This window comes from Branchiostoma lanceolatum, chromosome 12 (assembly GCF_035083965.1).
Source record: "Branchiostoma lanceolatum isolate klBraLanc5 chromosome 12, klBraLanc5.hap2, whole genome shotgun sequence".
Taxonomy (NCBI): domain Eukaryota; kingdom Metazoa; phylum Chordata; class Leptocardii; order Amphioxiformes; family Branchiostomatidae; genus Branchiostoma; species Branchiostoma lanceolatum.
In genome coordinates this window covers 1,197,338-1,214,825 of record NC_089733.1, presented here as the reverse complement: position 1 = coordinate 1,214,825, position 17,488 = coordinate 1,197,338, and the positions used below count along the sequence as shown (strand labels likewise).

Below are 17,488 nucleotides of genomic sequence, written 5' to 3'. Positions count from 1 at the left end.
GTAAAGCAGTATCATTTCCTCAAATACCCACCAAGTGCCCTATCATTTGAATGTAAAGTTTGAAAATTCCAATAAAGAGATTGAATTTTAGACCGGTGCAATTCGTCTATAATGCTTTAAGTATGGGTTGGGTGGGGGGCGTAAATTTGGTCAGCTATTACTTCGTAACCATGAATGAGAAAGTAAAGCAGTATCATTTCCTCAAATACCCACCAAGTGCCCTATCGTTTGAATGTAAAGTTTGAAAATTCCAATAAAGAGATTGAATTTTAGACCGGTGCAATTCGTCTATAATGCTTTAAGTATGGGGTGGGTGGGGGGCGTAACTTTGGTCAGCTATTACTTCGTAACCATGAATGAGAAAGTAAAGTAGTATCATTTCCTCAAATACCCACCAAGCGCCCTATCGGTTGAATGTAAAGTTTGAAAATTCCAATAAAGAGATTGAATTTTAGACCGGTGCAATTCGTCTATAATGCTTTAAGTATGGGGTGGGTGGGGGGCGTAACTTTGGTCAGCTATTACTTCGTAACCATGAATGAGAAAGTAAAGCAGTATCATTTCCTCAAATACCCACCAAGTGCCCTATCGTTTGAATGTAAAGTTTGAAAATTCCAATAAAGAGATTGAATTTTAGACCGGTGCAATTCGTCTATAATGCTTTAAGTATGGGGTGGGTGGGGGGCGTAACTTTGGTCAGCTATTACTTCGTAACCATGAATGAGAAAGTAAAGCAGTATCATTTCCTCAAATACCCACCAAGTGCCCTATCGTTTGAATGTAAAGTTTGAAAATTCCAAAAAAGAGATTGAATTTTAGACCGGTGGATTGGAATGTAATGTTTTAAGTATTTTCGTAACTTTGGTCAGCTATTACTTCGTAACCATGAATGAGAAAGTAAAGCAGCATCATTTTCTCAAATACCCACCAAGTGCCCTATCGTTTGAATGTAAAGTTTGAAAATTCCAATAAAGAGATTGAATTCTAGACCGGTGCAATTCGTCTATAATGCTTTAAGTATGGGGTGGGTGGGGGGCGTAACTTTGGTCAGCTATTTCTTCGTAACCATGAATGAGAAAGTAAAGCAGTATCATTTCCTCAAATACCCACCAAGTGCCCTATCGTTTGAATGTAAAGTTTGAAAATTCCAATAAAGAGATTGAGTTTTAGACCGGTGCAATTGGACTGTAATGCTTTAAGTATGGGGTGGGTGGGGGGCGTAACTTTGGTCAGCTATTACTTCGTAACCATGAATGAGAAAGTAAAGCAGTATCATTTCCTCAAATACCCACCAAGTGCCCTATCGTTTGAATGTAAAGTTTGAAAATTCCAATAAAGAGATTGGATTTTAGACCGGTGCAATTGGACTGTAATGCTTTAAGTATGGGGTGGGTGGGGGGCGTAACTTTGGTCAGCTATTACTTCGTAACCATGAATGAGAAAGTAAAGCAGTATCATTTCCTCAAATACCCACCAAGTGCCCTATCGGTTGAATGTAAAGTTTGAAAATTCCAATAAAGAGATTGGATTTTAGACCGCCGCAATTGGACTGTAATGCTTTAAGTATTTTCGTAACTTTGGTTAGCTATTACTTCCTAACCATGAATGAGAAAGTAAAGCAGTATCATTTCCTCAAATACCCACCAAGTGCCCTATCGTTTGAATGTAAAGTTTGAAAATTCCAATAAAGAGATTGAATTTTAGACCGGTGCAATTCGTCTATAATGCTTTAAGTATGGGGTGGGTGGGGGGCGTAACTTTGGTCAGCTATTACTTCGTAACCATGAATGAGAAAGTAAAGTAGTATCATTTCCTCAAATACCCACCAAGCGCCCTATCGGTTGAATGTAAAGTTTGAAAATTCCAATAAAGAGATTGAATTTTAGACCGGTGCAATTCGTCTATAATGCTTTAAGTATGGGGTGGGTGGGGGGCGTAACTTTGGTCAGCTATTACTTCGTAACCATGAATGAGAAAGTAAAGCAGTATCATTTCCTCAAATACCCACCAAGTGCCCTATCGTTTGAATGTAAAGTTTGAAAATTCCAATAAAGAGATTGAATTTTAGACCGGTGCAATTCGTCTATAATGCTTTAAGTATGGGGTGGGTGGGGGGCGTAACTTTGGTCAGCTATTACTTCGTAACCATGAATGAGAAAGTAAAGCAGTATCATTTCCTCAAATACCCACCAAGTGCCCTATCGTTTGAATGTAAAGTTTGAAAATTCAAAAAAAGAGATTGAATTTTAGACCGGTGGATTGGACTGTAATTTTTTAAGTATTTTCGTAACTTTGGTCAGCTATTACTTCGTAACCATGAATGAGAAAGTAAAGCAGCATCATTTTCTCAAATACCCACCAAGTGCCCTATCGTTTGAATGTAAAGTTTGAAAATTCCAATAAAGAGATTGAATTCTAGACCGGTGCAATTCGTCTATAATGCTTTAAGTATGGGGTGGGTGGGGGGCGTAACTTTGGTCAGCTATTTCTTCGTAACCATGAATGAGAAAGTAAAGCAGTATCATTTCCTCAAATACCCACCAAGTGCCCTATCGTTTGAATGTAAAGTTTGAAAATTCCAATAAAGAGATTGAGTTTTAGACCGGTGCAATTGGACTGTAATGCTTTAAGTATGGGGTGGGTGGGGGGCGTAACTTTGGTCAGCTATTACTTCGTAACCATGAATGAGAAAGTAAAGCAGTATCATTTCCTCAAATACCCACCAAGTGCCCTATCGTTTGAATGTAAAGTTTGAAAATTCCAATAAAGAGATTGAATTTTAGACCGGTGCAATTCGTCTATAATGCTTTAAGTATGGGGTGGGTGGGGGGCGTAACTTTGGTCAGCTATTACTTCGTAACCATGAATGAGAAAGTAAAGCAGTATAATTTCCTCAAATACCCACCAAGTGCCCTATCGGTTGAATGTAAAGTTTGAAAATTCCGATAAAGAGATTGGATTTTAGACCGGCGCAATTGGACTGTAATGCTTTAAGTATTTTCGTAACTTTGGTTAGCTATTACTTCCTAACCATGAATGAGAAAGTAAAGCAGTATCATTTCCTCAAATACCCACCAAGTGCCCTATCGTTTGAATGTAAAGTTTGAAAATTCCAATAAAGAGATTGAATTTTAGACCGGTGCAATTCGTCTATAATGCTTTAAGTATGGGGTGGGTGGGGGGCGTAACTTTGGTCAGCTATTACTTCGTAACCATGAATGAGAAAGTAAAGTAGTATCATTTCCTCAAATACCCACCAAGCGCCCTATCGGTTGAATGTAAAGTTTGAAAATTCCAATAAAGAGATTGAATTTTAGACCGGTGCAATTCGTCTATAATGCTTTAAGTATGGGGTGGGTGGGGGGCGTAACTTTGGTCAGCTATTACTTCGTAACCATGAATGAGAAAGTAAAGCAGTATCATTTCCTCAAATACCCACCAAGTGCCCTATCGTTTGAATGTAAAGTTTGAAAATTCCAATAAAGAGATTGAATTTTCGACCGGTGCAATTCGTCTATAATGCTTAAAGTATGGGGTGGGTGGGGGGCGTAACTTTGGTCAGCTATTACTTCGTAACCATGAATGAGAAAGTAAAGCAGTATCATTTCCTCAAATACCCACCAAGTGCCCTATCGTTTGAATGTAAAGTTTGAAAATTCCAAAAAAGAGATTGAATTTTAGACCGGTGGATTGGACTGTAATGTTTTAAGTATTTTCGTAACTTTGGTCAGCTATTACTTCGTAACCATGAATGAGAAAGTAAAGCAGCATCATTTTCTCAAATACCCACCAAGTGCCCTATCGTTTGAATGTAAAGTTTGAAAATTCCAATAAAGAGATTGAATTCTAGACCGGTGCAATTCGTCTATAATGCTTTAAGTATGGGGTGGGTGGGGGGCGTAACTTTGGTCAGCTATTTCTTCGTAACCATGAATGAGAAAGTAAAGCAGTATCATTTCCTCAAATACCCACCAAGTGCCCTATCGTTTGAATGTAAAGTTTGAAAATTCCAATAAAGAGATTGAGTTTTAGACCGGTGCAATTGGACTGTAATGCTTTAAGTATGGGGTGGGTGGGGGGCGTAACTTTGGTCAGCTATTACTTCGTAACCATGAATGAGAAAGTAAAGCAGTATCATTTCCTCAAATACCCACCAAGTGCCCTATCGTTTGAATGTAAAGTTTGAAAATTCCAATAAAGAGATTGAATTTTAGACCGGTGCAATTCGTGTATAATGCTTTAAGTATGGGGTGGGTGGGGGGCGTAACTTTGGTCAGCTATTACTTCGTAACCATGAATGAGAAAGTAAAGCAGTATCATTTCCTCAAATACCCACCAAGTGCCCTATCGGTTGAATGTAAAGTTTGAAAATTCCAATAAAGAGATTGGATTTTAGACCGGCGCAATTGGACTGTAATGCTTTAAGTATTTTCGTAACTTTGGTTAGCTATTACTTCCTAACCATGAATGAGAAAGTAAAGCAGTATCATTTCCTCAAATACCCACCAAGTGCCCTATCGTTTGAATGTAAAGTTTGAAAATTCCAATAAAGAGATTGAATTTTAGACCGGTGCAATTCGTCTATAATGCTTTAAGTATGGGGTGGGTGGGGGGCGTAACTTTGGTCAGCTATTACTTCGTAACCATGAATGAGAAAGTAAAGCAGTATCATTTCCTCAAATACCCACCAAGTGCCCTATCGTTTGAATGTAAAGTTTGAAAATTCCAAAAAAGAGATTGAATTTTAGACCGGTGCAATTCGTCTATAATGCTTTAAGTATGGGGTGGGTGGGGGGCGTAGCTTTGGTCAGCTATTGCTTCGTAACCATGAATGAGAAAGTAAGGCAGTATCATTTCCTCACATACCCACCAAGTGCCCTATCGGTTGAATATAAAGTTTGAAAATTCCAATAAAGAGATTGGATTTTAGACCGGTGGATTGGACTGTAATGTTTTAAGTATTTTCGTAACTTTGGTTAGCTATTACTTCGTAACCATGAATGAGAAAGTAAAGCAGCATCATTTTCTCAAATACCCACCAAGTGCCCTATCGTTTGAATGTAAAGTTTGAAAATTCCAATAAAGAGATTGAATTCTAGACCGGTGCAATTCGTCTATAATGCTTTAAGTATGGGGTGGGTGGGGGGCGTAACTTTGGTCAGCTATTTCTTCGTAACCATGAATGAGAAAGTAAAGCAGTATCATTTCCTCAAATACCCACCAAGTGCCCTATCGTTTGAATGTAAAGTTTGAAAATTCCAATAAAGAGATTGGATTTTAGACCGGTGCAATTGGACTGTAATGCTTTAAGTATGGGGTGGGTGGGGGGCGTAACTTTGGTCAGCTATTACTTCGTAACCATGAATGAGAAAGTAAAGCAGTATCATTTCCTCAAATACCCACCAAGTGCCCTATCGTTTGAATGTAAAGTTTGAAAATTCCAATAAAGAGATTGAATTTTAGACCGGTGCAATTCGTCTATAATGCTTTAAGTATGGGGTGGGTGGGGGGCGTAACTTTGGTCAGCTATTACTTCGTAACCATGAATGAGAAAGTAAAGCAGTATCATTTCCTCAAATACCCACCAAGTGCCCTATCGGTTGAAAGTAAAGTTTGAAAATTCCAATAAAGAGATTGGATTTTAGACCGGCGCAATTGGACTGTAATGCTTTAAGTATTTTCGTAACTTTGGTTAGCTATTACTTCCTAACCATGAATGAGAAAGTAAAGCAGTATCATTTCCTCAAATACCCACCAAGTGCCCTATCGTTTGAATGTAAAGTTTGAAAATTCCAATAAAGAGATTGAATTTTAGACCGGTGCAATTCGTCTATAATGCTTTAAGTATGGGGTGGGTGGGGGCGTAACTTTGGTCAGCTATTACTTCGTAACCATGAATGAGAAAGTAAAGCAGTATCATTTCCTCAAATACCCACCAAGTGCCCTATCGTTTGAATGTAAAGTTTGAAAATTCCGAAAAAGAGATTGAATTTTAGACCGGTGCAATTCGTCTATAATGCTTTAAGTATGGGGTGGGTGGGGGGCGTAACTTTGGTCAGCTATTACTTCGTAACCATGAATGAGAAAGTAAAGCAGTATAATTTCCTCAAATACCCACCAAGTGCCCTATCGTTTGAATGTAAAGTTTGAAAATTCCAATAAAGAGATTGAATTTTAGACCGGTCACTGCACGAAATGGCCTCGTTTCCCGGCGTATACGTACCGGGATTTTTTTTGTATATTTGGCGGATACTGACGGATACGTACGAATACAGACGGATCCAACCTAACAGATCCGAATATTTCCGCACCGGGATCGGGAATAATTCCGGAGGAATCCGAAAATTAGGTATTTTCGACGGATACGGAGCCGTACACTGTACGGAAATGCCACAGATCCTGACGGATACGTGCAGGGATTTTTCTGTATTTTTTAAAAGAAAATGGCGGATACTTACGGATACAGGCGGACTGTGATCCGGAACCTCAGATCCGGAGGAATACGAAAATAGAAATTTTCGACGGATATGGGGCCGTACATTGCACGAATTTGCCCAAGATCCTGACAGATACGTACAGTATGTATTTGCCACGGATACAGACAGATCCAACATACAGACTTTCTACAATCTTTGACATATTGTGACACTGAATATGTTTGTATTTGCCACGAATATGTACAGATCAAACACACAAAGTTTGATAGAATGGTTGATTATTCATAGATACGCGTGCATTCCTAATTTAAGGATACCCAAAACATTATTATTCAATGACAGGAAGTTTTGGGAAAGCACATCATGGTGGTATTATTTACTGCTGTAATGTGCACTTGGACCAAAAATTTCTACATGTTCTACATATTCTACTCAAGTAAGGAAAGCTTTTGTGTCCAGCTCTTCGTCTAAAAGCTATCAGATACAATAAATTTCAAATACAGAGGTTGAAAATAGAAACTTCAAAGTGACATTATACTGCTGTCTGAAAAAACCCCATGATGGCACGCCACATTTTAAACGTAACTAGTATGTGCCGTGGAACTGCATGTGTAAAATCTTCATCTCCCCATTCTCTGACTACATCTGAGTTCACTTCTTCCATGCAGTCTTGGTAAGGTACAGGCAAGGCTGATTTCTTCTGTATCTAGCATGTTGGACTGCATGCTTGGAGTCCATCTTGTGATGAACCAGTTCCTATATGATAAAACCAAATGATGAATAGATATCAATTCACATACTTAGTATTTAAGTAACATGTCACATGATTTTGACATAACTGTGATCAAGGATGTTATATAGACTATATAACCTCCTTGCTGTGATGGGCTTCGTTTCATCACAGCAGCTAACAAAAAACAAGGGACAATGGGTATTCATTATGTCTGTCTCAGCTAACATTGAATTGTACTGATGATGGACTTAAAGGCAACCTAAGCAATATTAGGATGCTGAAAGTCATATATTCAAAATCAATTTTTTTCTGATTTCTATCCATAGTTTAGATAACACTATACCATCACATATCGACCATCATGGAGCAAAAATGTGATGTCGTTGTGTGGTGGGAACTCATTGAAGATCTGAGCACTTGGAGGCCAGCCATCACTTCAAATCTTCCGAACATGCACGATTCTGACCGATAAGTCCCGAACGCATCCGAAGAAATAATCATGTGGTCATGGCTCAATGTCCTTGGGCATTGTGACGTCACGCGGCCGGAAGTTACCGAAAATTGTCGACAGAAAACGGTTACGGCTGGATTCTGGGCTGATTTTTGGGGGGACCCAATAAATAAAATACTCCTTTTGTGGCTTGCTTCTGTGCTATTTTTAAACGCCCAAAGTCTGAAATAATGATGCAGATATGCTAATATGGGGAAGCAAATGTCAATTTCAACCTCACAAAAACAGAATTGTTTTCCCCAGAATATTTCAAGTTTTACCCCCTGAAATTGCTTAGGGCACCTTTAAGCCTTACCTAAGGAGTCTGAGGTACTCTGCAGCTGAGCATCTGACAGCTGATTGCGTTGTTCCCAGCCAAGGTCCTCACAACATGTGCTGCATTTGTGAAGGAAGTATCTGCCGATGCTGTATAGGATATATATATATAAAGGGAAACAATGACAAATATTAAACATATCACAATCACATTTGTAAAAATTGAATCTGGGCATCTTTGAATTGAATACGTAAAACTTACATTTATAACTTGAATATGATATTGATCAAACATGTACAGCTATAACTGAATGCAATAATCACTGAAACACACTGCTACCTCCACATAAGTTCTAGCTCACTATCCACAAACTGTGGGGCCTTTGGCAAGAATGAACAAATTGAAAGTTATAAATTTCCTAGATCCTAACGGTGTAGAAAGGCAGGTCGGCTGGATAATTCTTATTATCATGCAAATGCGATGATATGTCAAGCCACAATAGGAGTATAACTGACGTTCAAACTAGTTAGAAACAGGAATTTTCCAATTTGTACTTACCAAAGGGCAGTCCCTCTAAATGATGAATCGACTCCCTACCAACTTTACAAGGGGGAGGGGGGCGACGAATATTGCCTGCACGAAGAAGACAACTTCGCAATTCCGCGCGTTTGAGTTTACACCGAATTCCATTCGACTCTCAAGTCACTAAAAATCACTGGTCGACCATGGTAGACTCTGGCGATGCCATGTTAAGCACAGAGAGTGATGAAACGCCGTTCTTATCTGTGCTGTTCACCGACAAAACCGTTTCTCGCGCCTGACGTCATGACACGCAGTGTCTTGTGGGAGATCGGACACGAATCCGTGTTCCGTATACGTCAGGATTTGTCGGAATTGTCGGATCTGAGGTGCATCGGATTCAATCGGAAACGTTCCGTATCTGCTAAGATGCACGATTGTGAATCCGCTGGATTTTTCATGATCTGAGATCATGCCGTGCAGTGTGTATTTGTTGGTTAGGATCCGAAGCAACTACCGACAAACAAGCAATCCGATTATCTCTGCCATGTTGACAAATATCTAAAAACGAAGGATCCGCGCAAATATCCTCAGGTATCCGAGGCGCATCACGGATCCAGACGTATACGGCGTCGGAATTGCCGGATCTGAGGTGTACCAGTCCTGCTATTTGTCTGAATTTGCTCGGAAACGTTCCGTATCTGTACCCGAAACGTATGAAGGATCCAGACGTATACGGCGCCGGAATTGTCGGATCTGAGGTACATCGGATCCAATCGGAAACGTTCCGTATCTGCTATGATGCGCAATACCGGATCTGCTGGATTCGTCAGGAAATGAGATCATGCCGTGCCGTATGTATTTATTCGTTAGGATCCGAAGCAACTACCGACATACAAACAATCCGAACATTCCCAAATATCAAAAAACGAGGGATCCGCGCAAATATCTTCGGGTATCCGAGGCGCATCACGGATCCAGAAGAATACGGCGTCGGAATTGGTCGGATCTGCGGGCACTTCAGTATCCGAGCAGTGAACTGGGATTTTTCCGGATTCGCTCGGAAACGCCATGAGGCCCGATTCCGGACACGTCGGATCCGTCAGGATACGTGGCCATTTCGTGCAGTGATAGCTTTGAAATGGATCAGTTGGTACGTTCGGCCATGTCATCCTTCAAAAGATACCTTATCTGATGAACCGTTTTAAAATACATTTCACTTAAAAGCTAGTTATCTTTGTGTCCGTCCCACTGCAAGACAACCAGCGGGTATAGAGCTCTTATTTTACTTATTCAAGTGTGACAGTGGTTTGGTAAAGCCCAGGTTACACATAACCGAACATGGCTCCCGAACGCTAGCCGACCCAGTTCGGCTGTAGTTCTGGAGCAGTCTGACCATTTTTTAGGCCATGCCTATCTTTGGCGCCGAACATGTCCCGACCATCTTCTAATCACTAAATGACTAACTCCCGACTTAGCCCCGAATGCTTTCTAACCTACTCCCAACCATCCCGACCTCTAGCCGGAGACTACCGAATCTCTCCTGACTAATACCCGACCGATTGCTGACACTCTCACGACTTTATTGTATTATTGTTAATGATTATCAAAATTATTCATTGTTCTATGTTGTTAACATCACAGAGAGATCGAATTCGGATCATGGTTAGCTTCATTACGGCTTTTTGTGTTCTTCTTTGTTTTTAGTCGTGTCAACGTCGGGGTGATTCGCCCACGTTCTGGTAACGTTAGCAGTCACTTGGTTCAAGATGAGTTAGCAGTGATTTGTCTACGGCCTTGGAATGAGTCATGGGTACGTTAGAAGCTACTTTTGAGTAAGTCATCAATGGTTCTGGCAAGGTTAAGGTTCTAATTTTACTGCTGACTTACTCCCGAACACCAGCCGAACACTAGCCGACCGCGCCGAACACTAGCCGACCCATTCCAGACCTCCCGTTCAGAGCCGAATGTTTTACCATTTTCAAAACATTCGGCTGGCGCAGCCGAAGACCAGCCGACTCAGCCGACCTAGCTCCCGAATCACTCCTAACCATGGTCGGGGGAGAGTCGGCAGGCCATGTTCGGCTATGTGTAACCGGGGCTTAAATGATCTTTGAATAGAAGATACAGATGCCTCCATATTTGAAGACAAATACTCTTTTTGTTTTTCAGGAAGAAGAAGAAGAAAGTGTATCTGTCAGACATCGAGAAGAACGGGGAAGTGAACCAGGGCTTCGCGACTGGAAAGATGGCTAAGGTCAAGATTAACTCTGACGAGATGACTAATGGCGAAACCACGCGTTTGTAATTAACACACGTACTGTATGTATGTGGCTGTCGTCAATGTAAACAGCTTTCGGTAGCTCATGTGGTTGCTGCCGGTAGCTTAGGAGTTTACTGTCAGTAGCTCACGTAATCACCTGTCAGTAGCTCACATGATCACCTGTCATTAGCTAATATGATCACCTGTCAGTAGCGCACATGATCACCTGTCATTAGCTAATATGATCACCTGTCAGTAGCGCACATGATCACCTGTCAGTAGCTGACATAATCACCTGTCAGTATCTCACGTGGTTACTGCCAGTATCTCACGTGAACACCTATTAGTAGTAGCGCACATGATCACCTGTCAGTAGCTCACATAATCACCTGTCAGTATAGCTCACGTGATCATCTGTCAGTAGCGCACATGATCACCTGTCAGTAGCTCACATAATCACCTGTCAGTAGCTCAAATGATCATCTGTCAGTAGCTCACATAATCACCTGTCAGTAGCTCACATGATCACCTGTTAGTAGCTCACATGATCACCTGTCAATAGCTCACATGATCACCTGTCAGTAGCTCAAATGATCACCTGTCAGTAGCTCACATGATCACCTGTCAGTATCTCAAATGATCACCTGTCAGTAGCTTACATGATCACCTGTCAGTAGCTCACATAATCACCTTTCAGTAGCTCAAATGATCACCTGTCAATAGCTCAAATGATCAACTGTCAGTAGCTCACATTATCACCTGTCAGTAGCTCACATGATCACCTGTCAATAGCTCACATGATCACCTGTCAGTAGCTCACATAATCACCTGTCAGTAGCTCAAATGATCACCTGTCAGTAGCTCACATGATCATCTGTCAGTAGCTCACATGATCACCTGTCAGTAGCTCACACGACCACCTGTCAATAGCTCAAATGATCACCTGTCAGTTGCTCACATGATCACCTGTCAATAGCTCAAATGATCACCTGTCAGTAGCTCACATGATCACCTGTCAATAGCTCAAATGATCACCTGTCAGTAGCTCAAATGATCACCTGTCAGTAGCTCACATAATCACCTGTCAGTGGCTAATATGATCACGGCTTTTAATTGATTCATATGATTTAGTAATTTCATCACATCTTAGCGGTAGTCCGACCACAGTCTGTGATGGGCAATGGGAACCAACGCATGCACTCTCTACCGTCACGTGTTTAGCAGCAACTTGTTGACAAATGGGAACGTTTAACACAATGTTACTGGAAGGTTCCCTGTACGTGGCACTATTAAAATAAGTAATGAAAAACTCGAGTGCAGTACCACGTCGTTTTCTGTCAAAAAAGAAGTATATACCTCTAATGATAGTGTTCTCCTGATTTTCTGTCATCTAGAAATACTAGTACTATAGAGGTAAGATTTCCGAGAGCAAATGCTCCAGTCAATCAAAATGTCCAAGTAAGGCTCCATATGTTTAGCTGTGGAGTGGAATTCATCCAATCATGATTGTCTCTTCATTAGAAAAATACAATTCCATTTTTACACTACACAGCGTTTCTATCTTTGGTACCGCGTCAAGACGTTTTCGTAATGTAATCTGCACCACAGTACTCACTCATTGTCCACGTCGTGAGAACTGGTTTCCCACTGTGTGTAGTTTACAAACACTTTGTCGTAGTAGTGTACGGAAAGTCCGTTGTCATAGCCGAACCCGTGCAGCGCGACAGGTGCATGGCGAGTAAGACCGTCAGCGCGCAGTTGGTGGGCCGACTCGAGCTGGCGTTGAGATAACGAACGGAACCCTTCAGTTTCGCGACATTGCATTAAGTTACAGAAAGGCGGACCACTGTCAACTAACACAATGAAAGCTTCAAGCAATGACTGCCTGCGTTAACTGACTGGCGGTTAAGTCTCTGATAGTTTTTTTACAGAGAGTTGATATACACAGATTTTGTTCAAAATATCAGCGACCATATTTTGGACTTGGAATTTATCTATTACTATGAATAGGCCGAGTTAGGTATTAAAAACGAGTTTAAAGACAGAAAAAAACAACTCATCATATCAGAAACCAGGCAAGACATTTCACCAACTCCCAATTGTTATCATGATGTTGCCGAGTGACCCCTTCACTATAATCATACAAATGTGACAACTAAATTATGACTGCAAATAAAAGATACAGAAACGCAAAGTGGACCTGAATATTCATTCTAGTTTAACTGATACTTACTCATTTTTTTGACAATACAATGTGGTATATTGCAAACAACTTACCATACGCTCTTTTTATCTTTTTATTGAGTGAGTTGAGTAGCGCAGACTAATGACGCGTTACTCACACAAATGTACTGACACAATTGATATATACCTTTACACCTTTACTAAATATGGAAGGGAAATTATCAAATATAAGAAATCTTAATTAAAACATCTATAGGTACAACAAAATGATTAGTAGCAGTAGAGTACTGCATATCTGAGGTGCGCATATCTTCAGAAACAGATTCTGTCTCTTCCCATTTATGTCTCAATAGCATAACACCCATAGCACAATTATGTTTAAAGTTTTTCATCTTACAAAAAAAGAAATGTTACACTTAAAACCAGGTATCAAACTATAAGCGGACCCTTGTTGGTTGATGAGAATTTCAATTAGCTACATTATACATATAACTCACGTGTAATTAGCAACATTATGATAACAAGTCACGCTATTTGTTCACAATGTGTCATTCTTTGGTTTCACGTTAACTTCGTCGTCTACTTGTTAGGATATCCCGACTTCTCAATTTTTGTGAATCAGAAAAAAGCAAGATCATCGGCACGGTATGAAAACATGTGAAAACAAGAACAGCGAGCCGTGTCAATGAACAGTGACGGCTCTGTCAGTCTTTCAGACATTCGGAAGTCTCCCATCATACAGCGAGCGAATGCTGCAGCACAGACTGAGACTGTCACTTGTCGAGACCCTCTGATAATGGCTGAAGATGGTCATTTTATGTTTACAGTCATTAGTGACCAGCAGTTGACCTTGGGTCCCTAGAGCAACCGCTGCCGGCCACTCAATACTCGCGATGTGCTTCAGAAATTTGCCGTTACTGTCGAAGAGCTCGACTCGGTCGTTTCCGTAGTCGGCCACGATGATGTTGCCGAACTCGTCTGCACAGACTCCGCGGGGGTAGCTCAGGCGGCCATCTTCGGAACCTTTCCCGCCGAACCTGGATAATTGAGATGTCATGAAAGCACAGTAAGCTGAAGCACATTTAGGAAATAGACTGAACAAGTGGGCCAAAACAGTGTATAAATTGTATGGATCTTGCTGATTATCAAGCAATCAATCAAAACAAAGACAACTTGTGTTAAGTCTTCGGCCTACTGGCAACGCAATGGCTTTCGTAATAATGTCAACTTGATGTAAATGTAGTGCAAAGCAGATCTATTCATACTCACCTAAACATAAAGCGCCCACTTTCATCGAACACCTTGACGCAGTGGTTCCGGCAATCCGAGACTATGATGTCACCAAGAAGATTGACAGCTACGTAGGACGGCGTGTCGAACTGGTAGTCGTCCCTACCCATAGTGCCGAGCGTGGCCAATGGCGATCCGTCTGTACGGAGGATAATGACACAATGTTGTCGGACGTCCGTGATGATCATCCGGTCGTTTTTGACGTCATATGCGATGCCCCAGGGCTCCCCATTGGTCTTGACTGTCTTGATGTGGCTTCCTCTCGTCTCGTACACGGTTACGTCTCCGGACGAGGTCGTCACCCAAAGCTGGTTCTCCGAATCTGTGGCTATTCCATTCGGGATACTGCTTCTCCGATCTCCTGCTGTTCTTGTCGAAAACTCCGATACAAAATCCCCCTCCAAGTTGAAGAACTGTATCCTTTTGTTTCCCCTGTCCACCACGTAGCCAAGACTGTCAGAGATGATCACACTGGCAGGTCCGGCAAAGCGCCCGGGCTCGACTCCAGGACCGCCGACTTCGACATTCTGCTGGGGACGAGTCTGCCTTCGGGAAAGGCGAGGGCTCCTGTTCAAACGTGGGGAGGGGGGCGTGTGCCATGGGCTCCTACTGACACCTGGTGACGGAGGTGCGTACGCCGGACCGGCCAGCGGCATGATGACTTCCCCGATGTTTTCACCATCATTGTCTTCTACATGGTTTGAAATGAAATAGAATAAACAAAGTTCTGGTACCCCGAACCTTCTCGTCTTGGAGACAACCTCAGACAGCATGTCCTCTTCTTCACAGAGAATGTCATAGTTATCTCCAGCAACAACATTTCCAGCGCGTTCGCATGCTGTGGCTAACTCGTCAAGGTGCTGGAGTAGACGTCCTCTTGTTGTTTGCAACCCCTTCATCCTCCGGCTGAACTTCACGTCGAGTTCACCTTCTGTAGACGACAATTTGGCATCGCTCTCACCCACATTTTCCCGCCCATTTTCGTGTATGTCGCTCTTGGCCTTTCTGCGGCTGTTGATGAGTTCCCCCTCTGCGTAGTTGACTCGGCGGAGAAGGTCGCAGAGCGTTTCTGTCTGCTCTCGTCCGTTCTGGAGCAGTGCAGAGATGTTCTTACGCCTCAGTGTTGTTGCTCCTCGCAGCCCTGTATATGTGAAAATACTTTCAGATTGATGCGAATGAAACATTTAAAACTCCCCCCCACACACACACTCACTCACTCACTCACTCACTCATTCACTCACTAACTCACTCACTCACTCAGCATATCGTCTACTGCCGTTTTGCAATCTGCGGGGGGGGGGGCATATATAAGCTACCGACAGTAATGTTTCCTCCGGGTGTTAAGTGTTGAGGAAAAGGCTTTACCTGTGACAACATGCCCGTCATGTTCTTCATTCACACACTCCCCACACACCATCACCTCACAGCGGCTACAGAACAGATTCAGCAGCTGGTCAGAGTGCACCAAACACCGATCCGCCGGAGCCGGGGCCGCCGTGTCGTGTTCACGTTCCACTGTCGCCTGGAAGGTCTCTGTAAGGCTCGCTATGAAATGGTTGTCTTCGAGACCTGTTTCAAGGAACGAGAGAACACTGAAAACCCTTAAGGGCTTATGTATGCTGAAGATTATCTTGTGATGCAAGTCCAGCAAAGCTGGTAAAACCATATTTGTGCCAATATGATAATTGAAACAAAAATGCCCAAATCGCACGTCTGGCTGAATAAAATACCCCTTAAGTCTTCAATGAAAAAAGACAGATTGTTTAAATTGATGAGTTAATTTCTAAACTTGGGCCACTTTCTCAATAACCCGAATCAGGTATTTCAATGCCACGACTACTGCAGGGTTTCAAGACTGAAATGCCTCTGAAAGAATAAACTGGAATATACCAAATGGTAACGTTACCTGCCACGCCATTTTGCGTCAGTGTGATTTCTCGTCTGCAAGTCGGACAGTTGAAACTCTGGTGCCTTCCAGCATGCTTCAGAAGACATCTCTCACAGAAAGTGTGCACACAGGGAAGTATCTTCGGCTGGCGAAACGTCTCGAAGCAAATCTGACAGGAAAGAAACTCTTCCCGTACTTGTTGCCTGAAGCCAGTGTCAGCCGCCGCCATGTTGGACTTGTCTGGAGTGTCCTTGAATGTAGAGCAACATTCATTTAATACAATATGTACAATATAACACCTGTATGCCGACTGGAAGAACTCCTAATCTAGAGCATCTACATGTTCATTTTAAAATCCCTTGAGCAGCGTTTGAATACTGGCTCTGATAAACTATGGCACATCCTGCCAGATTATCTTCTATCGCACATTACCTGGTCGGGTCGACGTCGTCACTGGCATCAGGTGTAGATCTCGTGTCAAAACACAGACTAGTAGTTACAAAGAGACCTGTAACATAGCTGTAACATCGTATTTACACAGGAAAATGACCTCCACACACTAACTGACGTGTGACAGTAACACCGGGTCACAACAAAATGGGGCAGCGTCCAGAAAAACAGCCACTGGCGACATTTACTAACGTCTCAGTAGGCATATAAAGCTGCAGACAATACACCGCGTAACGCCCGTGACGTGTCTAGTCTACGCTGCCCTTTCCTTTGTGAGCAATGGCAACATTCTGATTGAACAAAGGGAAGATTTAGACAGGCTTTGCCTAGGCGAGTTCTTCGATTTAAACGGATGTTAAACTAGTATCAAACTCTCGTCAAGGGTGAATTCGAAACAAAGAAAGAATGACCTTCGATGCTCTTTGTTCTCACATTAGTATACTCTTTCGTGGGAATGTAGTACAAAACTACAATGGCGGCACGCATGGACCTATAAATTACGTACCGAAATCAATGTTAAATACTAATAGCCTAAATCAGTAATTAGTCGCCTCAATACACAGATACGACCTTATTTTTCTAGATCTACAGCACAAATTGTCTACGCTTTGAAATGTCAAAGGGCATTACTGAGAGGTAACATGGTGTGAAATCAAAAGACAGGTAATTATAGTGTGTTCACAAATGGCAAGTCACACTCCGTTAACTGGGGCATTTAGTGACAGAAAGTCTTTTAGTATTATTTATGGACCCAATTTGGAAACACAAATTAGGTCAGGGATTGGACGCAGGTGAACGTTGCTAATCCTGTTTTTGACGGTTTCCCCACCCATTTCTAGAGATGGTATCATCCACATCTAGACACATAATGCTGCCCTTGTAGACTATACCATGTTGTTAGGGGAGGGCTGTGAGGGGGGGGGGTCATCAAAACCACTACTTGCCAACATGTCTGCT

The 17,488-nt window shown here is 42.0% G+C and overlaps 2 protein-coding genes and 1 long non-coding RNA gene across 4 annotated transcripts in view; 1 reads left to right on the top strand and 2 right to left on the bottom strand.

Moving 5' to 3' along the window:
* Positions 1–12,266, top strand: part of LOC136446466 (organic cation transporter protein-like) — a 41,895-nt gene extending 29,629 nt beyond the window's left edge. For both annotated transcript variants that reach the window (XM_066444842.1, XM_066444843.1), the window contains exon 12: positions 10,629–12,266. In XM_066444842.1, the coding sequence (XP_066300939.1) occupies positions 10,629–10,764 (136 nt within the window). In that variant the 3' untranslated portion in view covers positions 10,765–12,266. The remainder of the gene's footprint in view (positions 1–10,628) is intronic.
* On the bottom strand, positions 6,801–9,582 carry LOC136446467 (uncharacterized). Its single transcript, XR_010757576.1, has 3 exons — positions 8,496–9,582; positions 7,977–8,086; positions 6,801–7,193 (listed from the first exon to the last, which is right to left on the bottom strand). It is a non-coding gene; the product is annotated as an uncharacterized lncRNA (long non-coding RNA).
* A 643-nt stretch (positions 12,267–12,909) lies between the features above and the next one.
* LOC136446462 (tripartite motif-containing protein 2-like) lies at positions 12,910–17,133 on the bottom strand. The gene is made up of 5 exons (XM_066444836.1): positions 16,514–17,133; positions 16,100–16,331; positions 15,559–15,762; positions 14,173–15,334; positions 12,910–13,940 (listed from the first exon to the last, which is right to left on the bottom strand). Exons 2-5 carry the CDS (start codon positions 16,308–16,310, stop codon positions 13,616–13,618), a joined length of 1,902 nt encoding a protein of 633 aa, XP_066300933.1. The 5' UTR covers positions 16,311–16,331; positions 16,514–17,133; the 3' UTR covers positions 12,910–13,615.
* Between the last annotated feature and the right edge of the window lie 355 nt (positions 17,134–17,488).